Raw genomic sequence first — 25,588 nt, 5'->3', positions numbered from 1 at the left:
TCCAGTTTTAATCAAATTTGGCCTAGCTCAACAAATCCTTCTAAAGGATCCAAATATAAAATTTCATTGAAATGTTATATCTGTACATATAGTAGATGGATGCGGTGAAGCTATCTACTTTAAACATTTGTGAATATGCCTAAAAATGCCCAAGGAGCTAATGGGATTTATCAGTTATTTTGAAGGAAGCAATAGGCACTGCCAAACCCCTGCCTATTGTAATTTGTACATCTCTGGGCTCTATTGAAGTCCCAGCAAATTGGAGATGTGCAGGTGCTTCTCCATTTCATAAAGTGGTTTCAAGGGAGAAATGGATAATTATGGACCTATAACTTTAATTTCTATGCAAAGAAAATTGTGGAACTTATGATTAAGGATGTACTGAAGGGTAATCTGCATAAAAATGGAGTTATACAAGGAACACAACATGGGTTTGTTAAAGGGAAATCATATCTAACTAATCTGATAAGATATTATTGCAGTTTTAGAAAGAAAAAATGTAGAGAATAATTTTTGCATAGTACATTTGGATTTTTATTAAGGGCTTTTTAGTAAGTAAGGATTAATAAGACTTTTGATCCTGTTCCACACAAATGGGATTTTTTTGTTAAACTGGAAAAGCATGTAGGAAAGTTCTGTGGTATATAAAATATTGGTTGAATGGGTTATGGCTATCGGTTATAATTAGATGTTGTTCTGAAAAGGTTTTGAATTTCCATAGTATTTGGTGCTGTCTGATAACTGTTAATGATATTTTTTGTTAGAACATATTAAAAGGCACATTGGCGAAGGTGTAATCGGTTTGATATCATCGTTTACTGATGAGATGCAAAGGCTGAGAGGGTGATAAATGATAGTAATAAAGGTGTAATTCAAGACCTAGGTAATTTATTTGATTAGTCTGAAAAATGGCAAAGTACAATATTGGAAATGTAAGAATCTACATATGTGTTGTAGTAATCCTAGATTACCTTGATACTTGGGTAGTACAACTATTGGTTCAATAAACTGAAGGCAGCCAGTAATGAAGGGTAATTGTGCAGTTTGACATGAAGTTCTCTCAACATTGTAGACAGACTGCTAGGGTAGCACATGGCATTTAATCAGGTAAGGAATTTTGAAAGTTGGAGACAAGGAGGTAGAAATTCCATTAAGACTTGCTTAGGCCACTGCTTGAGTATTGTATACAGGTTTGAAACTCTTATTTCAGGTAGAATATGAAAAGGTGCAGTGAAGAGCAACAATATCTTTTCATATAAAGAGGCCTCAGTTTTATGGATTGCCAAGTTTCAAGACCTGTGTTGGGATTGATTGAGGTATTTTAAGGCTTTGAAAAGCTTCAGTAGATTAAATTATGCAAATAGTTTTTTTTTTTCAGGTGTACAAGTTAGATGCACTTATACTCAGGAAGGATGGTTTTAAAAACTTGGATATAAGAAAATTCTCATTTAGACAAAATAAATTAATGGTTGTAATAAATGTAAATTTAAGGAAGGTTTGGGCAGATACCTAGATGAAAACAGGTGACTTGCTTTTGTTTGTTTGTTTTTTTTTAGGAAATATAACTATTCCTTATACTCCACAAGGAGGATCCCAAGTTGGATGAATAATGAAGTTGCCAGATTTCTTGAGCAGAAAGACAGCATGGGGAAGTTAGAGCAATAAAAAGTAAAGAAGCATATAACTGCTACAAATCGATCTGTAATAGTGCCACAGAAAAGGTTAGGCTGGCAAAGGCAGATTATGAGAAATTGCTGGCAAAGAGAGAGGGATAAGGAATTCTTCACATCTATAAATGTAAAGAAGAGAAGAACAAACCAGATTGGACCCTTATGTTATGGATGTGGGATAGTATTAAATACCCCAGCTGAAGTTGCAGATGAACTGAACACTTATTTGTATTGATATTTAGAGAAGAAAAACCCTTTACCTCAATGAGAAATTATGAAAGTGAAGTTGAAAAAAAATTGAATTAATGATGTTGAAATTACACGTTTATTTTTTTAAAAAATTGAGTCTATAGGCCCAGTAAGGCTCCTGGGGTTGATGGCATATACCCTATATTCTTAAGGGAGGTGGCAAGTGAGTGCATTGAACCATTGAGGCTAATTATGCAAGCATCACTGGACTTGGGAGTAATTCTGTTGGATGGGAAAAGTGCCAGTGTGTCTCCAGTACATAAGGGCGGTTCTAAGAGTGAAGTGGGAAATTACCAGCTGGTTAGTCTAACTTCAGTAGTAGGGAAAATTGTGGAGACAATAATCAAAGTTGGAATTCTGAAGGATACTCAGCATGGTTTTGTAAAGGGAAAATCATGTTTAACTAATCTGGTTAGCTATTTTGACAGGGTCACTCAACAGCTGGACTTTGGGAATAATTTCGACATTCTTCATTTGGATTTCAGCAAAGCATTTGACTCAGTCCCACATGAGCGGTTACTTTATAAGCTGGAACAGGTTGGAATCACAGGGAAAATTCTTAGATGAATAGCCGAGTGGCTTTGGGGCAGGAGGCGGAGGGTTGTGATAAATGATTATTCCTCCGATTGGGTAAGAAGTGGGGTTCCCCCAAGGACCAGTATTGGGGTCACTGTTGTTTTTGATTTTCATAAATGACATCAATGAAGGGATAGAGGGCATGATGTCTAAATTTGCAGATGATGTAAAGATTGGTAGAGCAGTTAATGATCCCTGCCAAGCAGAGCTTCTTCAGAGTGACCTAGATAGACTTCAGGTATGGTCAGAAAAATGGCAGCTATGCTTTAATCCAGCAAAGTATAAAGTATTGCATCTGGAGAACAGTAACCCCAAAATAACTTATACACTTGGCGGAGTTGAACTAAAGCCGGTAGCGGAGGAAAGGGACTTGGGTGTTACGATACGGTCAGACTTTAAGTTCTCTGAGCATTGTAGACAAGTTGCAAGGAAGACTCATGGTGTTCTGTCGATGATGTATCGAACAATTGCTAGTAGAGATAAGGATGTCATGATCCCATTATATAAGGCTATTGTTAGACCACACTTGGAATACTGTGTTCAGGTATGGAGACTGCACCTAAAGAAAGACGTGCTTCCTGAAAGGATCCAGAGATGGGTAACTCACCTGGTGAGATCGGCAAAAGGGCTTCCATATGAGAAAAGACTTCGAATATGTGGGTTGCAGAGCTTGGAAACTAGGCACCTTAGAGAAGACTTGATTGAGGTAGTCAAGGCTCTGAGAGGCTTAATCAAAATAATGATAAAATTTTCACGATTATAAATGATTCTAGAACAAGGGGCCATAATTTCAAGTTATCAGGGGAGATGTTTAGACTGGATTGCAGGAAGTTTTATTTTAGCCAGAGAGTTATAAATTACTGGAATAAGTTTTCTACATGGGTGGTAGAGGCTGACAGTTTGGCAAAATTCAAAGGTTGGCTGGATAATTACCTATGCGAGGAGGGAAATGCCTTGGTTGTCCATTTCCTTTTCTCTTTTTTTATTAATTATTATTTTTTTTTTTTTTTTTTGCTGGTGTAGCATAAGCCATAGGCTTCCTTGCACCGTGTGGCCATTAATAATACTTATTTTAACCATTTATTATGGTTAAAATAAATTTAAAAAATGGTTTAAGATTAAATTTCAAAAAAACACTTACATTGCAAAAATAAAACCCAGCATTGAAAAAATACCTTGCCTTATTTTACCCTGTCAGTAGTATTAAGTATTTTGCTGTGTATTTTTTTTGTTTTAAGTGTTTTTAAAAATGTATCCTTATTTTCTTAAGTTTAATCAAAATATTCACGAACTCATAGAAATATTTCTGTGCTTAAAAGCCATTTAAATTGGAAACAATTAAGTAATGCATATTATTAATGTATATTTAAAGCTGTTGTTTGAAGTGCACGGGGTTTCTTTTTTCTTTTTTTGTTTCTTTCTTTTTTTTTTTTTTTTTTTTTTCCTTCTTTAAAAAAAAATGTTATTTACCTTTCCGTGTATTGGTATAGTATGAATGTTGGTTATTTTACCTTATTTAGAAATTGCTTGTGGGTAAGGTATTTCAAGGTGATAACAAAATTCATAAAAGTTGATAGTATTTTAATGGCATATGGTGATTTCTTTAGTTCAGACATCCAGGTTTTTTTTTTTTTTGTTTGTTTGTTTTTTGTATTAAACCAGAAATTAATGTGCTTGAGAACATGAAATTTGATTTATACATTTATCTGACTTATTCAGAAAAGGTGTTAATGTCCATCTATCAAGTGGAATATAAATGTGCAGTAGTTCTTGTTCTCCGCAGTGCACTGAACTGACTAACTTTGTCCTGTAACTTCTGTAGGATGTTTACTTACTAGAAAACCTTCAAGTATGCTTACAGAAGTCAGATGAAGTTAAGCTTGCCGACTGAAATGATCAGAGTCCCTTCAAAAAGACTTCTTCTGTGAAAAAAAACAGCTACTTTCAACAGGATGGTGGTACCATCCTGTTGAAAGTAGCCTTCAGTAATAACTGACAAATGCTTCCTTCCTTGTGCTTTTGTCATGTGAAATTCACACTTAAATTGCTTTTGCACAATACAGTATTTTAAAATAACTCTCCAGCACTAAATGGTACTGTACTAGTGCCATTATGCACATCTGGGCATGTAATATTCTGGGTGACCCAACTAGGGAGTCACCCTATGTAATTAGGATGGAAAATACACTAAATTGTGCATAATCTTGTAAAAGAATATTTGTCATTATCTAGTCTGTATTGATAAACAGCTTAACTGATTCAAAATTTTTCTTACCTAAACCACTAATTGTATTCAAGAAACAGTTCTTTAATTGGAAGCAAAATTACAAAGGTATAAATTATGATGGTGGTGGGTTGGGGGGACTACATTTTATCCTGGAAGAGCACATGGTATCTTTGAGACCCTGCACAAACTTCAGTGGTTTTTGCACTCTAACTAATATCCACACAGCTAAGCCTCATGGTAGTTGTCAACAAAAATGTTTTCTTTGATTTCTCTATTGAAAATTTTAGAAATCTCCATTAGGTATCATGCAAACAGGAAAAATGCAGAATTGGGTATGAAATGTTACTATGCTTTTTAGCATTAGTAGAGGCATATGATGCAAGAAAGCAAGCTTATGCAGCATCAGCCAAAAAAAAAAAAAAACCACTCCCATTTCACCCCTCCATTCATTTCAAATACCTGTCCAGCTCAGCCTTAAATTTATTTAGGCTATCAATTTCCACAGCAAAGGATGGAAGTCTGTTTCACCAACCAACTACCTGCTGGCTAAAAACAAACTTCTGCATATCTATCCTACATCTGTCTTTCCTCAATATGAATTAAGCCCTCTCGGGTGATTATTCTGAGCAAGAGGAAGAATCCCATCAGCATTGAGCATGCTCAAACCATTCAAGGCTTTATACACCTCAATCAGATCACCTTGCAGGTGCCTAGTCTCCAGTCACTGTAATCTGCAAAACTTAAGCCTTTCTTCATAAGAGCAACCCTTTGTTCCATTTACTAATCGTGTTGCTCTTAAAATACCAATTCGAGCCAGCCAGGATTTTTTTTTTTTAGCTTATTACTTATCTAAACAAATGAGTTTCCCTCAATAAGGCTTGCTTTGGAAAGGAGCTATTTCATTTGCTGAATTCTTCAAGTGTGTAAGGATGGGTATGTGTGCAACCATAGATGACTCATTCAGCTGTGTTGGCTGCATTCTGCCACATGTTTACAACAGAAATATAAAAGTAGATCATAACTCTTTATTTATATGCAAAGAAAAAGTGCATGCTCTTCACAATAAATTGTCTACTGAAATTTGTGATTGTATATAGAACACAATTATTATATAGGCAGTTCCTGCTTTGAGTTTTTCTGCTGTAAGAGTTCTTTTTTTCAAGTATCAACAAAATTGAAAATATGAACATTAAATGCAATAAATAAATGCTAAACATTCTTAAATACTGCATTTCAAGCCATGCCCATATCTATACAATTACAGTACTGCTGTAGTATTGTATTGCTACACATACTACTGTGCATGTGTTTGTTCATGCAGCATATCACTGACTTGCATAACATAAAGCAGTTACCACACATGTTACAAAGAATGGTTGTGTTGCTCTTCATTTTTGCTGTCTTGTCTTATTATCCTGCTTATTAATATTGTAAAGTATGTGTTAAAAAATGCTATCATTTTTATACCCTTTGCTCACTTTTTAGAAGCATTTATTCTTCATAGTGCCCTATACTTTTTCCATGGCCTGTATAACTAAGTAGCGTTTACATCGGAATTAACTCAGATTTACTTTCGTTTTGGCACGTGCAACCAGTCGCCGCCCCAGGGGATGCGGCTGGTGAAACCGTATACCGCCGTTAAGTGCCCAGTCAAGTAGTGACGTCAGTCCCCTCTCCCGACGGCAACAGGCAGGCAGCGAACTCCTAATTGCCCCAGGAACGACAAGAGGAGAACGCAACTTTTGACAGAGAAAGATGAGTAATCAGAACAAGAGACATGATTTCTTACGCAATCAAATCTGATAAACATTGACTGTCATTTCAAAATTCTGTTCGTAAAAGTGTATTGATTTATGTTCGATGACCAGGATTGTAAAACAAAAGAAACTGCCCTACACAAATATGAGATTTCCTTTCTCCATATAACATATCATTTTTAGTAGTGTCAAATCCCAAAAGTTGACAGTCCCCAAGTGCAATTCTTTTGCCCCACATTATTGACCCGTGAGATCAGAACAGGTCATGGGAAACTCAGATAGGGGATGCAGAAGTATATATATGAAAAGGGGATAGAAAACGATGGCTTTTGGCAGTCTTAATGTAGATTTCGGAGTTGTAAGAGTCAGAGCGGATCCGAGGAACTTAGAGTTGTTGAAGATATTCAAGAGGTTTTCCAGTATTTGTACAGTTTTTCTAGTCCCGAAAGTAGTGAAGAGAGGTAAAGATCAGCAGATAAAGAAAATCAAGGAAGATAACAGATACCCCGCCCATAGTCATACTTATGGATCAAAGAATCAAGAAGTGCTGAGGAAGAACGACAATTTGTCGGTGAGTTGACTAGCCTTTTCTAAAACAATTCAAATCCAACTATTTGAAGTTAATCTTACTTTTCCCCTTCCTTTAATTGATCCATACCCACTAACCTCTCTTCTCATAGAACCATTCTGACAATTGTATCTACTTTTCATAATTAGAATTTAACTGTTAACGCGACCTGTCAACTTAGTCGTTATAATACTCATTGCAATTGTTAAGTTGACATATATCCCTATTCTAATAGTAGAACAGTTGTATGGCATGACTGCCACCAGTGATTGTGAATTCTTGCAAGAGAAATAGTGGAAGAGCCCACATGAAGAACACTCCAAAATTGTAACACTATTAGCAGCAAGATAACACCTGCTATTCAGTTAGTTTACCAAGTAACCATATACCAATTAACCTAAAGCTTTGACCAGTTCTATTGTACTTTGTATGACTTATATGTTTAATAAACCTTGTTTTGTTGATCATTTTGCCTTGTGACAATTCTCTGTTACACATAATTCACTGAGCAGATCATTGTGGATGAACCATATTTAAGCGGGGCTCAAAGGTCTAATTAAGAAGGACTTTTGAGTTTAATCACAATACAATCTTCGATGCTGCAAGCTTGCTCTTGATAAATTTGAGCGAGTCTTGGGGGCGCAAGATTTTTGTCCTAATCCAAACTACTGGACTAGCATATGAAACCCAGGTCTTTCTGGATACACATTAGCGTGCTGCCTTGCCGGAAGCCGAGTGATTCACAGAGAACATTGTTAGGCAAGCACACGCTACAACAGAAACACCTGTGGAACATATGCCAAAATGAAGTAATACTACGGAGAGTTTTTTTATATATATACCAGTGCTATTATTGCAAATTTAGTTTCTTTTAATGTTATATGCTATGTATATCTTCAAGTGCTAATAATACTTTACACATCTAGGCAAAGGCAAGTAGTAAGAAACTGATGAGAGTTGCACTCACAGTAAATCCTAAAGGTATCATTACAACAGATCTTACTAGTGGTGAAAGGCATCTGGATTTTTCTGTGTATAGGCATGTATTACTTGCATTTTGTGACTCATTGCATTTTGAGTTTTTATTAAGTTGCTGGAATGTTTTATTTATATTAATTTTCTTGCTGGTTGCTCTTACAGTTCAAATAATGAAGCAATTAAACTAATTAATCCCAGTTATCACTACCATTTACAAAAAGAAAACTCGTTAACAGTGCTCTTACTCGTAAATTTTTCTATTCCATTTTTAATAACACTGAAAACTAAAGATTGTTTCAAATTGATTTCCTCTTTGGCATTATTAAAAACAGCAGAAAAAATTGAGTTAGGGCACTGTTAAAATCCCCCCCCCCCCCCCCCACTCTTGATAATCACACACGCTTGCACAGTGCTTCAATCAAGTAAAATGCACTGGGGTCTATCTCTCTCATTTTTAGGTTTAGGCTATTTGTCATCTGGACCTGTTTTGTCATTTGGACTGAACTTTATGAATTTGACATTAAAATTAGAATAAGTATTGCCATTTAGATTTTAATATTTGTAAATTTGAATTTTGCATTATCAACTGCTTTTCTCACTGGGAAGGTTTATCCCCATCACTGTTTTAGTCTAAACACGGATTAATATACTTCTGAAATGAATGCAAATCAATTTTATTTAAAGAAGAAACAAACAAATACAACGGATGTATGTGATGGACACTTTTCAATAGGTGCATTTAGTTGTCAAACAGCTAACAGTACAAGAGCAGTTATCCAGTGCACTCCTCTGTCAAATAATGACAAAATAAGTTCAAAATAATTGTTTTAAAAAATATAATAGGGTGGGTGGGTAGAAAGCAGCAATTTCATTAAATAGAAGTTTAAGGAAAAATAATGTGCAATAATAAATTCATTATCAGGAAATTTAGAGAGAGAATGAGACAGATGAAATGGGAGTGGATATTTAACTTTGCAATTTTGGCCATTTTGTTATCAAAGATCGGTTATGTTCAACAGCATTGAACATAACTGTTCAATAACAGTTCATCGACCACAAATAGCCTTAACTAATATTTTATTTTTATAATGTGATAGCTAAAACAATTCCTTCTACATTTATAGGCTTTAAACTTTGTGCATTAAAAATCACCTAAAACTTTTTTTAATAGTTATAGTTATACAGGCACTCAATTTTAGATTGAGTATATATATAGATGCACTATGAACAATTCAGTTTTGGGTAGAATATTACACTACATGTCTACTTCTGTGTTACAAAAGTATATTTGAAAAATATACAACTTTCTGTCATGAGCATTTTATTTTTAACAAAAAGGTGTTGAGTTTTAGGATTTGTATTAATGAAAAAAAATCTTTCTGCTGACTAACGGGAAATGAAAAAATTCAAATTTAATAATAAAGTGGTAAAATATAAAAAACTACAACTTTAAATAAAAATACAGTAAACCCTTGCTAATCTGGATTAATTGGGAGGAGAGGTCATCCAGATTAAGTGAAAATCTGGATTAGTGAAGCTGAAGATAGCCTTAAAAGAACAAAAACTTAGAAACACAAATGGAAAATTTAATAAATAATATATAGGTAGTGCTAATGAAAATAAATAAAAACATTTATTGTAGTTATTTCGTGTGAAAGCTGTTAGAGTTATTGGAAAGCCAGTGGAAATAATTAACAACCTCAAAGTTGAAAGTGTTTCATTTATTATAAAGATCAACCAAAATATAATCATTAATAATATTTGTTTAGGTCCAAGTAATTAGTGGTGTAAACTAATTTTTTTAAATAAGTTCATGAGGGTACAATGGCCCAAATCTTTAATAAAATTTTGATAATTGAATATACTTAAATAATGAGAATTTTGAGGAAGAGAAATTTCAGGCCAATCAAGATATAAATTTTCTATAATGCAAGAAGCAGGGCTACCCATGAAAGTACCCTCTATCTGTTGATAGACCTGATAACTATAAAAAACAATTAAAGACCCAATGATTAATATATCAAATGAATATATATCTCATTGTATCCATACTATCTGTTTTTATTCTATTAAACTAGCCACTTCCGTATCATTCATGGTATCAATGATACCATGTATCTAATGGCTTCCATTACAGTAGCTTTAATGTTATTCCATAATTCACTTGTATTCTCCCTCCCCGTGCTGTCTTCACAGTTAACAGTGGTATAGGCCCCTTTCCTGAAATTAAAACCCTACGCCCCCTTTTTAACAATGACCCTCTCTTGTCATTATCCATCTTAGCTCCCCTTTAAGGGTTCCTCTACTCTTAGGAACTGCTCTCAATAAGGAGCAATTTGAAATCTCTCATAAGTTACTTGCACTTACTCTGAGAGCCTCTGCTTGTATCTCTCATATTCTTCATGGTTGTCTGTTCTGTAGTATACCCTCATTCTTATTTTCCTCTGCTTGCTACTACCTTACTGCACAGTGCGCTGGCATGTGTTGGTTCTAAATATAGGAATGCTCTCGTCTGTCCCTCCTAAATACATTGTACAAATTGCAAAACTTGTCATTCATCTTTCTGGGTGGAATCAAGTTTCATTAGGCTTATTATTTCAGTGCTAATAATAGCACTGAAATAATAGTCCTGTTATTTTAGTTGTTCTGACCAGTTCAGATTTGCTTATTTTTATTGACACCACTCCTGATATTGTTATAAATTCAGTCCAGACTACTGTCTGACACCTTTTAAAGATATTTAAGCTTACACGCCTTAGCTTTCCATTCATTTAAAACGTTGCTCTTGTCACACTTTCCAATATCAGAATATTTTGGTTTTTATGGCCTCATAAAAAGAACCTTTTGAGATGCATAGTGTTACTTTAATATACACTGAGTGATCACTGAATTTTGACCACACTTAAGAAAATTGAATACGACCCATATACCATGTGAGGTACGAGAGTGCACAGTTAGTCGACCTATGTAGCATAGATAAGGTGTCAGTGGTTCAGTAGGTAATAAAATTCTGAGCGTGATAGGTAAAAGAATTTATCTGGCTTTGAAAAAGGACAGATTGTGGGAGCTCGACAAGCTGGTGCCTCGATTTCCCAACTGGCTGAACTGGTGGGGTGTTCGAGAGCGGTCGTAATTAGTGTACCAGGACTGGTATCAAAATAGTCTTAACAATGACCCAATGGCAAAACTGCGAAGGTCAGCGAAAGGTTGAAGTTAGAGGTGAGCACCAGGTCCGATGATTCATACAGGTGCAGCACTGTTCAAGAGTTGACTACCCAATACAAAATGGGCCAGCCTGGAATCTGGCATGACCGTGCATTGCACATATGGGCTATATCCACAGATGACCCCTGCAGCATCCTCTTCTAAACCAAGGTTCATTGGTGTAAAAGATTCGCCTGCTGCAAAGAGCATGCAAGTTAGATGTTAGAAGACTGGAAGATGTGCTGGTCAGATGAGTCACGTTATTTACTCCACACCATGGATCGTCGTGTATGGATTTGGCTTCAACATGAGGCTCTTAATTCACATGCATGGTATCAAAAGTCATACTATCATCAACTGCTTGCTGACTGTGTACACCCCGCTATGTTACACTTTTCCTGAATGGCAATGGTGTCTTCCAAGATGATAATGCAGCGAGCCATTGGGCACTTGTTGTGCAGGAATGGTTTGAGGAACACAGTTCTGACTTCCAGCATATCAATTGGCCTCCAAACTCCCCCGATATCAATCCCATAGAGCACTATGCCTTTTCAATAGTGTGGGACACTATGGAAAGAGTGTCCCACACTGGCATCTGGATACATCAATCATCTCCATACCTACATTGCTGGCTGCATTACACACAGCTTGGTTGGCCATACCTCTCGAACGCTTCTGACATCTTGTTGAATCCATGCCGTGTCAGATAGCTGCTGTACTGAAGGTAAAAGGACCTACAAAGTATTAGGTAGGTGGTCATAATTCAGTGATCACTCGGTGTATATCACAACCAAAACTTTGTATCTATTAGTGTACACAAGAACCGATAACTCGTCAGGAATACCAAACATCTCAATTGGTATATAATGATGTGGCTCTTTGTGCTGTTAACCTTTATTGAATTTCAGACTAGTAATAAAAACTTTACTCTTGCTTAATAAAGTAGTTAAATGTGTATATGGTAAAACCTCATAAATCTGGTAATCCTTTTTCCAGAAAATCCTGATTGAGAAAAAAAAATCTCAATTTGGAAAGCTGTGCACTTTATCATCCGAGTACCGTTGTAAATTATATACAATGCAGGTAACGTAATCGTATCTTCCCAGAGCAGCATGTTTCCCCACTGATAATCCAACTTGTACTCTGATATGATTGGGCATTTCATTGATAAGCAACCTGTTTCTTTCATTAATTACTACTACTTATGATTAATGGCTACAAATATGTCATGTACTTGTAAAGAAAGTGATGTATACATATTTTTTTTCCTCTCTTGATTTATAGTATATTATTCAGCTAAGAACTTTTGCGATAATCATGTTCTCTGAGCTTAAAAAATATATATTAATTTTTCAAGAGCATGTATGGTTTGAATGACAACTTACACTTGTTATGTTACACTTCATAATTCAGTGAAGGTCAGCGAGAAATACATGAGTTTGGCTGACACTATGCCTTTTCAATGTGTATATTGAAAAGCGATGACATTGGAGAAACACTGCTTTGGGAAGATACAATAAAATTTTCTGCAAATTCATATACCTTACAATTGCACAATGGCTGTTCCATCCTCCTAACTTAAGGCTTAGAATATAATACTTAGTGGAAACTTTCCTGAGGTGAGCAATACATTATAATTACTGTTGTGGCACTATTGCTTTGTCCCTCTCACTGCTGCCGTACCTGTGTACAGCAGCAGTATTGTATATTATTATACATTGGATTCCAGTTATTTGGGCCACCGGTTAATTGGGGCAGCCATTTATTTTGGACAGATCTTAAAGAACAGAACCCAATTGAGAAAATAGCTAGGGTTTGCTTCACCTAATTGGGGCAACATGCTGTTTAATTGGGAAAGGAGACCACAGCACTCAAGATTACCCTAAGATTGTCTCTGACCATACCATGTTGTCCAGTCGAATTACTGGAGGTCACAACCATAAAACAAAAACAATTATTTTAGCAGTTTTCGGTTTATTGGACTTTTCTGTTAGCGCAATCTATTATAAACAGATAATAAACTCTATCTTATTGAATTTGTGATAATACCGACACCTCGAATTGTGGGTTTTACGTTATTATGGTAAGATGTGTTTCCCCTTCCATGAAATCGTCAGTCATATAAAAAACAAATTTTCAGAATCTTCTCTTCATTCCTATTTTTTAAGCTTCATAACTTGTTACTCCGCTCTCACTTGTGCTTATCATGTTAGTTGCAATTTGTGCATGCTGTGTTCTTTGTCATTAAAAATGTCAGTGAACAGAAATATCAACTAATTAGTATGTACGTATTACAGTATGTATTAATTAAGCTATTCATGTAAGCGTAAATTTATTTTGCTAACGTGTGGGGAATATTCTTCCGATTTTCATGTATCATTTAATTTTTTAATTGGTAAAGTAATAAAGTGTAAATTTGTGCTTGATACTGAATATCTTTACTTTTATAGCCTGTGGATATTCCTCCTATTTTCACTTATTAGAATCACTGTTTAATAGAATTAAAATTTAATTCACAAATATGATCACAATGATTGGTGCTTACTATATATCGTATAGTGAACGTACTTTACTAGGGCGAGTCCATTGCAACATAATTTGATTAGCCGCTTAATCTGGCCAAAATACACCATCCCAATGTGTCCCAAATAACCGGAATCCACTGTATTTAGGATTAAATTCCATTGTTGCCAGATTTGAGGTTCTACTCTATTTTTATCTCTGCATTTCCTGCTTATTTACTTAAAAACATTTCTTTTCTCTTCTTAGGATATCATTTTGTTCAGCAGATGCAAGCTATGATCGTGTTGTGGCTTTTATTGCAACAAATAAAAATGAAACATTAGAATGCCATGCATTTTTATGTTCCAAAAGGAAAGTTGCTCAAGCTGCAGCACTTACAATCTCTCAAGCTTTCAATATTGCCTTTGATTTGTGGGAAAGGGCAAGACAGGAGCGATCAAACTGTGCCACACCCCAAGAGGTAAATAAGCACACATTGTAGTTGCTTCTGAAAGTAATTACATAACTTAAATTAAGTCATTGGTTAATAGATGAACAAACATAATTTATTAAGATTTAATATTTTAGAATGATTAAAAGAAAACTGATACATTACAGGAACTCTACTGTTCTGGTATAGCTTTTAAAATAGTTATATACTACCTTTTTTAAATAATTACAAGATAATACAAGCCCATTACAGAAGTTTCCATAACCCTGTACAATTAAGTCAGTACTAACACTTTTGCCATTAATGCAGCTAGCAAGATATAATGGGGATACAATGGCATCACTCGGGTTTCAGGTTTAGACTGCTGTCTCCCAGCCTTAGTAAGGTGCAATTCATTGATTATCTTAGGAAGTAGTTTTTTAGTTGGTGTGTTAGGATGCTAGTTACCTAAACTTTGTGACACAAATAGTATCTCTAACCCATGGATTGTAAGAGTACCTGGCACGGTCCTTGTCACTTCTAGTAAACAGAACAAAATACATCAAACGAAATATTTAACTTCATAAAGTTTGTAGGGGGGTTTTCCTGGCAAAGGCTTTATGGCATCTTTTAATATGGCCTCCACAACATCCATTCCAATTACCCTTGCTGATTATACACACATCATTACAAAAGGGGTGCAACACAGTGAAAGAACTAGCCTTAGTATTGATATTAATGTATTGTGTAGTGCTTTAGCTTTGAAATTAGTATATTGTTTCACTTTGATTTTGTATGAGACTGAGAAAACATGCATGAAAAGATAGTTTGAGGGATTAAAATACAGGCAGATATGAAGTTCTTCATGCAGTATTGAAAAGTGGCAAGGATGATCCATGGTGCCCTGTAAATGACTTATCAGGGCTGTAGTGGAGGGTATAAGCTGTATACCCTCTAGATTTTTTTTAGGTGAATTGAGTATACCTTCTTATTTTTGAAAGACTTGTGTGTATGCACAGTATATATTCGAATATCTGGTTCTTGAGGTTGTCACAGACATTCTCTCAGATATGCCAGACGAGCTATACTTGATACCTGGGAATCTAAAACGCTGATGGAACTGATATTCGGGTGACACTCGAATCAAGTGGACCCAATTTTGGCAAAGTCCAGTTGGTCTGTGACAGCCAAATCCTCTGCTTGCACCTTCATGATGGTGGTACTGTTAGTAATCCTGGGTGTAACCCCCATGCACAAGCACACTGTGGGTGACCACCCAAGTGTGAACTAGCATAAGCAGGGGTCGGGGTGTGGCGCCCACACCACATAGAGGAATGCTGCCCCTCTGTGTTACCAGGAAGTACTAGGTGGTAAATGACTCGTCAACCAGTGCAATACCACCACTTTGCTTATGGAGGCTTGAAGTGGTGGAACCCATGTTTAGTCTCCAGAGCTAAGTTCTGGTCAACCCTTCCATCATGCAGTATGACTGATGACTTTTGAGGTTATGATGGACATCGTGGCGAGATCCAATCTTCCTTACATTTCGAGGGTGCAACTCTAAAAACGTGTTTGCAGGCCGGCCGGCCACTAGTTAGTACATTGGACCGGACCGATTGGTAACTCTTTGGGAGGCTTTCGGATCAGCTTGTGTATAATCTTGCTACCTCGACTCTGCCAGATAGTGACTGGAGGGAGCCAGAGTAGTGTGTATGCGGGGTCATTGTCGAGGCCACGATATGTCAAGGATCTGGGTATATTCTTACCATGTGTATGCCATATCCAAAAATTTCATTACTTCACACAGCATGACCTACCCACTTTTTCTTACTGTTGAATACACCATGAATTCTCAAACTAATAGAGCAAGCTTATCTGCAAAAAGATCTAAACCTCCCAAACACTTCCTTGTTCATTTCTCAAATATATGTTGTCTTAATTCTAATCTCAACTATGTCCATTTCCACTTGCATTCTGCCAAACCCTGTGTACTTTTTCTGAAAGAATTTTTTTTTAAGGAGCATTAGCAACTAAGGCCATATTGCTCCGGGATATGCGGTGGCCATTCCCTGACCTTTCCGCATCCCCCATATTTGGTGGTGACGGGCTCAAACCCCAGTCTAATCAAGAAGCATGTGCTACGCAGTGCTGCTCCTTCCCACCTGGCTACGGAGGCGCCTCCTGAAAGAATCTGTTATTCGTTGATTCAACTACTGCTCATCTCAGTTGCCCAAAATTATTTGCTATATGATTCCTTTTGCCTCAAAGGTAGTACCTGTGCATATTTTTGTTCCAATATTCCCTCTCAAAGACTTGGTAATTTGGAATCTCCTCTTTTAGATCTTCTCTGGCTTAAAATCTCTCTATTTCATTGTGTCAAATTCATCTGTTGTCTCTACTGTCCTCCCAACTCCACTAATCACTTGGAGATCTTAGACTTCCAATTTTTTGCAACTTTACTTTCTCCGGTCCAACTTTCCTAACAGTGAGGTAATTTTCCTTGGTGATTTTAATGTTCACAACTCCAGCTGGCTTCGGTTTTCTAGTCACACCGGCCTAGCTGGTGGAGATGCTGAGTCTTTTGCAATTACTAATGACCTCGCACAGATTGTTCATTTACCTACAAGGATACCGGACAACCTAACCATACAGCCAAAATGCTTGATCTTTTTCTCACAAACAGCCCTTCTAAAAAAGGTAAAGTGCAGCCATTATCACCCCACTGCAGGATAGAAGCCTCCTCAACAATTCATGCTGAGGGAAATGAACCATAATCTGCCACGCTGGTCCAGTGCGGGTTGGCAGATTGACCGTATTCAGCAGTCAGGGGCTTGAACCCCGGTCTACTCAAGGAGCATGTAGTATGCACTCCCGCTCATGACCACTCGGCTATGGAGCCTTTCTAAGTACACGGTCAAACTGAGTGGTCCATTAGGCACCTCAGATCACAACTTGGTGATTGTCTCTTCTCCAATGGAGCCTTTATCTCGTGGCTGTTCCCAGCCTCGTATCGTTTGACATAACAAGAATGAAAAATGGGATGACCTGCGAGATTTCTTTTCCTTGGTCAGATTACTGTTTCTAAACTTCTGATGTCAGCGTTTGCTCAGATCGCGGCAGTGAAATTATTCTTGTAGGAATGGAATCCTTTATCCCACACTTCACTTTAAAATCTTGTCCTTTATCTAAACCTTGGTTTTCCAATAAATGTGCTAAGGCTGTTCAGGAGAAGACTGTTGCATATCATAATTAGCTTGTTTCCAATTCTTCGGTTTCATTTTCTGCCTACACCCAAGTTCGCAACAATTGTAAAGCAGTTATTAATCAGTCCATATTAGATTTTGAACAGGCTAAGAGTAGAAAACTTGCTTCTTGCCCTAATGGTAGCCGAGCATTCTGGTCTCTTGCCAAAGCTATTGGCCGCAACTTTTGCCCATCTCTGCTCCCGCCTCTGTCAAAACCAAATGGTTCTGTTGTCACTTCAGCCAAGGATAAAGCTGACCTGCTAGCATCCCATTTTTCTTCCAACTCATGTATTAATGATCTTAATTAAACACCTCCCACCATTCCCAACACCCTCCATTCAATGCCTCCTGTGGTCTTCCTTCAAAAGGTTGTCAGAAGGATTTTGTCGAATCTTGATGCTAAGAAAGATCCAGGTCCTGATGGTATTTCTCCACTTGTTCTCAAAACCTACGCTCCTGAACTTACTCCTGTTTGCTGCCTTTTTTCACTTTCTTATTGCAAAGGTGTTTTTCCTTCTACTTGAAAATTTGTTCATATCCAGCCAGTTCCTAAAAAGGGTGACAAATCCCTCCCATCCAATTATCATCCCATTGCAATTACTTCTGCTCTTTGTAAAGGAAAGGAGAAATCAATTAACTGCCAACTTTTAAACTACCTAGAAACTTTCCGTCTGATCAACGATCGCTAGTATGAATTCTGTCAGTGTCGATCCACTGGTGGATTCTGGCTTATGTTACCCATTTATGGACAAATTCAATGGAAAAGTTCAGTGAAACAAACAGTTGCTCTTGACATCTCAAGAGCAACACGATCGAAAGCCTTTGACATCTCAAAGGCTTTCGATCGTGTATGGCATAAAGGTCTTCTAAACAAGCTTCCATCTTATGGTTTGCTTTTTTTTTTTGTAATTGGTTAGTTTTCTCTGATCACTCACTGAGGGTGATGGTAGATGGCACTCTGTCTTCTAACTTCTCCACTAATGCTGATATCCCCCAAGGTTCAGTTCTTTCCCCCACTCTCTTTCTCTTGTATATTAATGACCTTCCACTGACTGGAAATCCAATCCATAGTTTTGCCGATGAGAGCACATTGCATTCCACTTTGTATTTTGAAAAACCTTGCCCTGCTCAATCAGCTTCAACTTCTCGAATATCCGCTACCAATTCCTTAAATGCCGATCTCCAGGTAATTCTCCAGTGGGGCAAAGACAACTTAGTTGATTTCAATCCTTCTAAAACTCAGTCTTGTCTTATATCTTGCAAAAAGGTTTCTTCTGCTACTATGCTTATCTTTGGTGACACTCCAATTTCTAGGCAAGTTGATATATCTCCTTTGGGGATTACCCTGTCTTCTGATCTCTCTTGCCACAAGCACATTACAAATATTGCTTCCTCTGCATCTAAAAAACTTGGTTTTCTCTTTTGCTCTCCACTTTACTTTACTTCCAAACAGTTGTTCACTCTGTACAAATCGCAAATCTGCCCTATCATGGAATATTCTTCCCATATCTAGAGTGGTGCCCCCAAAACCTCTCTCAGGCTTCTAGATTCCATTCAGAAGAGGGCAGTTAGGTTAATTAATGACTCCTCTCTAACAGTCTCTCCACTCTGTCTCATAGCCATACTGTTTCTGCTGCATCTACGTACTGTCTCTACAGATACTTCCATGGGCACTTTCTTCTGAATTGGCTTCTATAATTCCCGCTCTCTTTTAAAATAGTCCAAACACGTACCGCCACCAGCCAACATCCATTTACTGTCCAACTTCAAACTCACAGAACCAACTTTTCATCTTCCTCGTTTGCTCATTCAACTGCCATTTTTTTTGAACAACCTTCCTTCATACGTATTTCCTGAAAATTACAGTCTACCGAAGTTCAAGTCTAATGTCAACAAATATCTTCTCTTGTCAACCTCCAACCCAAGCACGGTACTAAGTACTATAGGTTATACTGCTGCCTGTAGGTAAACTTGTAGGATCGTCTTTTGTCACTTCCTGAGATTCACTACTTTTCATCTACAAGTGAAAAAGATATCTAAGAGATATCTTTATATATTCCCCTTATTTCTGTCTAGCTTGCAACCGACTTGGCGCATTATGGCCTCAACTGCCAGTGTGTCATTAAACATCAACCCAACCATCTTGCAAACTCCTCTAATTATGTGGTCATCCCTCAGTTATAAACAGAAAATTTGATTTATTCACTTTACCAATTCCTTTCAGGACCATTATACACCTCAGATCCGTTCTTACACATCCAGTTGCTAGTCGTTCCAGATTATAGTTAAGCTGTTCTTGTAGGCAGTGTTTAATACTCCATACCAATCTGGTTATCTTTTCTTTGAACCCTGTCTGGAAGGGGGTTTTCTTTTTTCTTCTCTCTCTCCCTCCAGTTTCCAGACCTGAATGCAGTATCCTAAATATAATCTTGCCATTATCATATACACTGAAAGGACACAAATCGTGGGATACCTGGTTCCTGGGCAACACAATGCTGTCACCCATCTTGCTAGTGGACAAACCTGCCACTTGGCAGGTATATAGGTACACTGTATCATTGCATTCACGTGAACTGTAATTTGATGTCACTATGAATTAAATGTCGTCAGTTAACACACTTTGAAAGAGGGATGATAGCGGGTGCCTGTTGCATGGGTTACTCTATCGCGGAGGTGGTACACTAACTGCACTATTCCTGTTCAACAGTATCAAGAGTATATCGGGAATGCACCATTTCCGGAATAACATCTCATCGTGGACGGTGCTGTTGGTGGATGAACGTGGCCGTCAATGTCTGTCTCTCATTGTTTCAGCCAACTGGAGAGCAACAGTGGCACAAATCACCACAGACTTCAACAAGGGAGTTGCCAAAAAAACCATCGGGCAATCATTAGTTGCAATAGGTTATGGGAGCTGCCGACCCACCAGGGTCCCATTCTGAACACCATGACACAGGACTCTACACCTCAACTGGGTGTAAGAACAGCAGCAGTGATTGGAGATTGGTCTCCTGGTCCAATTAATCCAATTTCGAGCAGATGGAAGGGTGCGTACCTGACGGAAACTGAATGAAGCTATGCACCTGTCATGTCAACATGGAACTGTTCAGGCAGGTGAATGGTCAGTAATGGTCTTAGGCATGTTCACTTGGCACATTGAGACCTCTGGTACGTCTGGATACATCCCTTCATGGTCACCGTGCACCCACAGGGCATTGTCCCTTACAGCAGGACAATGCACCTCCCCACAGAGCCGTGGTGACTAGAGCATAATTCGAAGAGCATTCTGCAGATTTTACCACCATGAAATGGCCTCCCCCATTCACTGGACATGAATGCTGTGGAAAGATCCTGGATCCTCCACCCAGGAATGGGATGGAATTATGGACAAACTACAATTATTTGTAGTAGACATGGATGGAAATACCTGTGGAACGCTTTCATGGACTCAATGCCTCGCCATGTGACTGCCCTTATCTGTGCGAAAGGTGGACCTACCTGTTATTAGGTAGGTAATTCTTCTCCCCACTTGAAAAGGTCCTATAAATTATAGATAGCATGCTCTATGCCTTCCTGTCTGCTTATTTCCATTATATGGTTAATTAAATCTGGTTGTATAATAATTTCAAGTCCATTTTCATCTTGAATCACTTAACTAACCCCCTTTCCCCTAGTTAGTCCTGGATCTATTCCGTAAAATGTTTTATTCTCTGGGTGCAGAACTTACATTTAGAATTAATCTTCAGTTGCCATTTTTCAGACCATATCTGAAACCAGTTAAAGCCATTTTGGTGCAGAATGGTGTGGTTCTGGTTATTGACCTCCACTCTTCCTACCATTAAGGAAGATTAGAAACAAGATGCCATAGTGCTGAATAATGAGGGTGCCATTTGCTATGCTAGTCCACTCTGAAGTATACTCATTTGTTCCTGTTCTTTAGATCCTGATCCACCTAAGAAAAATGTTTCTTAGTTGCATCAGGAGCTCTTTCCCTCCCCCACTATAATTGGATGTGCAATCTATTTCTAGGACTTTTCCCCTCCTCTAGTCCCAGTAACTCTTTTCAAAAGACACTTTTCTGAGCTTAGTTATCACTTATTTTTGCAACAATTCGAATTGGCTTTAGTATTATTGATTTCTTCTGGACACGCTATAAACTGTAAATACTTGCAAATTGATTGTTCAACTTGTATCACTTTAGCAGATTGTTATTCCAGCCCTTTGATCTCATTGAGAGCCAATCTGATATACAGTTTTTTTTTTTTTTTTTTGTGTGTGTGTGTATTAGTAGAACTCCCAAGTATTAGCTCTCTCTCACCAGTTATTTTTCATACTCTGCTTTTTGCCTGTTTCATCCCTCAATGGTTTTATTATATATAATTTACATATGAATTAGTATTATATAAGTCTTAATTGGGCAATTAATAGTTGGACTATTATTCAATAATATTTTATTATTGCATAATTTATCTTGTCGTTTTGTGGTATTTCCTCAATGGAATGGATATATTTGTAATTCCCTTAAATATGTCCCATAATGCATTTATTTCCAATAATACGGCAATACCTTGCACAGTGCCGCTTTAATCAGTACTTATGATACCCACGCATCATTATTTTTCCCATTGAAACTATTTCCTGTTTAGTGCTGATGTAGTCAGTAGGTACATAGTTTTTTCCACTGCATCAACTGCACTGTTGATGTATTGCTGTATACAGAGAGCCCAAGAAAAAATCTTAATCTGATATAATAACCCCTAGTGAGTTTTGATGTTTGAATTTCTTTGGATACTACCCATTCTGACTATAGTTACTACCTGTTATTGTTTCCTGCACTTCTATATATTTGATATAACTTGGGATAGTGAGGATTGGATCAGAGATGTTAGTACTATCCCTCTCTATATTGGTATAAAGAATTCATCCAGTTAGCTCAAAATTCTTCTTGTATTGCTGATAAGTAACCTCTTCTATTACAAGAGGTTAGTTAAAGTTGCCCATAATGAGGCACTTATTTTCTTGCTCATTCAAGTTGTCTAAGGAGATTTTTATCGTATTCCTTGCAGTTGTTTGGCTTATAAGACTCCCACAGTCAGCTTTAATTTTTTTTTTTTTTTTAATATATATATATATATATATATATATATATGATTAGACATGGCAATTCTCACAATATTGTGTGTTGCAGTTGAGGCTGTTGCTATGGAAAGATACTCATGGAAGGAATTTGATTCCTAATATTTCAGGGAAAGAAGTATAATTCAACAGAATGCAATAATGTAGAAAAGAATGAAGTTTTTCACTTGTTATCCTCATTAATAGAGATTAATATTTCTGATAGGGGTGGACAGTGTTAATTGAATGTATCTATTTCAGCTGATATTATGTTTTTTTATAAAAAAAAAATAATATTCCTATGTTAACATCGGCTTAAATATGTACATACATTCAATTAATGCCATTTCTATCCCTCCCCAATCAGAAAAATTTGGGATGTCCTACTAATGAGGATGGTATTTATGTACTCAGATTTCAGAGTGAACAACTTTCATCTTTTCTTCATTACTGTATTCTTTGCTCAATTAAACTTTTTTTTTTTTTTTTATAAACTACTAGGGAAATCCATGGGGAATTGGATATTCCTACTATCTCTTTCCTTTTTCAGTTTTCACCCTCTTATCCTGCCTGACAAAATAGTGAATTGTTTGCAACAATATATATGTCAGGGTTTGTAGGTTTGCTTTGTTCAATCTGACATTTTCTTCATTTGGAATGTGAGAGTTTTTATAAAACTTGGGAAACAGTCTTATATGGGTTCAAGTTTTTATAACAGTTTTTAAATTTTGGTGCATTTAAACTTTTGAATCTGGTTTCATGTTGTTATTTCAGGTTTGTATTATTCCTAATCAAAGTGTGGCTAAATTTCTTCTGATGTGTTTTTATTCATTGGCAAGTGAAAATTATGTAGCATTGTACTGTTGTCTTATTGGAATTCACTGTGGTTCACAAATCAGAAGCTCATCTCAGAATACACTAAGGGTAATTTTCATGTAGTTTACCTTCAGGCAAACTTCATGGTGTGCAGATTATTGGAATAAAGTATTGACAGAGGTGGAGAGTTCATATACATTTGGTGATAGATGGGAGAGAATTCATTTTTATTTATTTATTTATTTTATTTTTTTTGAAAACATGCATCCTTGCATAATTTGGCCATTAACACTACCCATTTTCTGCTTATATCCACAACAGCCACAAGTATTTATTTATAGGAGATTGAACTCTTGTTTCTAATTTTAATTAAAGACATTGATTAATAATTAAAATAAACAAGGCTACTATTGCTGGTACACTGTTGCATTATTCCAATTTTAATTTTAAAACCTTGTTACTTGTAAATCTGAATAGTGAATAACGTATTGCATTGCGTTTTTTTAACGCATCCACCTGTGGTGAGAATTTTAAAAAAATGTTGCATCACAGTTTTGTATCATAGCTAAAAACCAAATATGCTTTAAACCAGATGTTATCCTTCGCATTACGTTAAATTGTGCTTTCCTTGGATGTTATTTCTTTTGTGGGAATCTTTTTCTTAAATTATTATTTAAGAAAAAGATTCCCAAAATTATTTATAGATGTTATTTATGAAATGACATTAGAAATCTTAATACACTGTAATTTAAACTGCATTGCAGTTGCCAAGTATTTATTTGATCTTTTTATAAAAATTTAATTTTCAACATTTTCTTAGGATCGAATAAACTGTACTTCTGAAAATAACACATCCAATTCCAATAATAGTGAGAGTGGAGCATCTGAGGAAAATCAAGTCACCTTAATTGATTTGGGGATGGACTGCCAGTCTGCAAGTGAAACAATGAAAATATGGGTATGGACTTTATCTATTGTATCTGAAGTAATAAGTGTTAAGGATTCTCATTTTTAACAGTGATCCCCCCCTCTTTGTTCAATATTTGGAAAACTTGACATGGAGATATTAATTTAATATTTTCATATTAAAAGCAATAACAATAATCTCTGCAAAAAATGGATGCCTCAGTTTAATCAGAAAAACATTAAAAATAAATAATTTGCAAAGTGGTTAAATATTCCTTTTCTGGTATTAATCATCATAGTAGATAGTTTTTTTCCTACTTACCAAAACTTATGTGCAATTCTACTTTTTTTTTTTTTTTTGTACATAGCACTGCACTTATTACTTTGTTGATGCAATTTAAAAATATTCTGTATATTTTGCTGATACTTGAATTTCCCTGCATTTATTATCTGTAATTGTCAATATGGATGTACTATCAGTTAATGATAGTAAACCTATAATGACCATTATAGGTTTACTATCTTGTAATAATGAACCTTGTAATTTACCTTGTAATAATGAACAAAGTTAAAGAAAAGAAAAAATCCCATACCATGTGAAAATGGTTAAACAGAAATTTCTTAAATATACTAACCATATTAACCTACACTACATGTTTTCTGCCATATAAAAGTGGAAATTATTATTTTTTTTTTTTTTTTTACAGTTCTAATAGTGCTTTATCTAATGTATAGCACTTAGAGAATGTAGTCTGAAAGCCTTTAGTTATTTAAATAACTGCAAATGAGAGAGATCTCTTTACAAAGATACGTCTCCTTGGGATAATATAGAGATCTTGTAGAGGAGAGTTTGCTTTGTAAAGAAATCAGTCTCATTTGTTAACATAGTATTAATTATGCAATGACAGAGAAGGTGATGAACCTTGATTTTTTAGTCCTTGGGGACCAAAATACTGCTAAATATGAAAACTAAATAGGCCTGTTAATTTTAGAAAACCATAATGGATTTTGTATACTATATTTTGCTTTAATATTAACTTTTGTTTATTATAATTTATTTAGAAAAGCTTTTTTTTTAATTAATTAAAATTTCCCAGTACCTTTTGCCTTCATAGATTGACTTTCATTTTAACATAAATAAAATCAATCAAATTAAAATTTGCAATTATAGCCTAAAAACTGTCACATGTTAAAAACATGACTTCTTAATGGAGTAAGTTCCTTGTGGTCAAGAGACTTGTTTTCCTTGCTGGCAACCTCATTCATGCTATAGGAACTTGATAAAAAAAAAAAAAAAACTGCAGCCATTATCGATCCACTGCAGGATGGAAGCCTCCTCAATGAT

The 25,588-nt window shown here is 36.2% G+C and overlaps 1 protein-coding gene across 1 annotated transcript in view; it reads left to right on the top strand.

The window, feature by feature from the left end:
* Positions 1-25,588, top strand: part of LOC150081408 (low density lipoprotein receptor adapter protein 1-B-like) — a 51,114-nt gene that overhangs the window by 12,358 nt on the left and 13,168 nt on the right. The window contains exons 3-5 of the mRNA XM_090379281.1: positions 7,974-8,086; positions 13,999-14,212; positions 24,158-24,295. Of these exons, the coding sequence (XP_090235407.1) occupies positions 7,974-8,086; positions 13,999-14,212; positions 24,158-24,295 (465 nt within the window). The remainder of the gene's footprint in view (positions 1-7,973; positions 8,087-13,998; positions 14,213-24,157; positions 24,296-25,588) is intronic.

The sequence above is a fragment of the Mastigoproctus giganteus genome, chromosome 8, assembly GCF_048544385.1.
Source record: "Mastigoproctus giganteus isolate SK-2022 chromosome 8, ASM4854438v1, whole genome shotgun sequence".
Taxonomy (NCBI): Eukaryota; Metazoa; Arthropoda; class Arachnida; order Uropygi; family Thelyphonidae; genus Mastigoproctus; species Mastigoproctus giganteus.
This window is presented reverse-complemented; position numbering and strand designations above follow the sequence as displayed.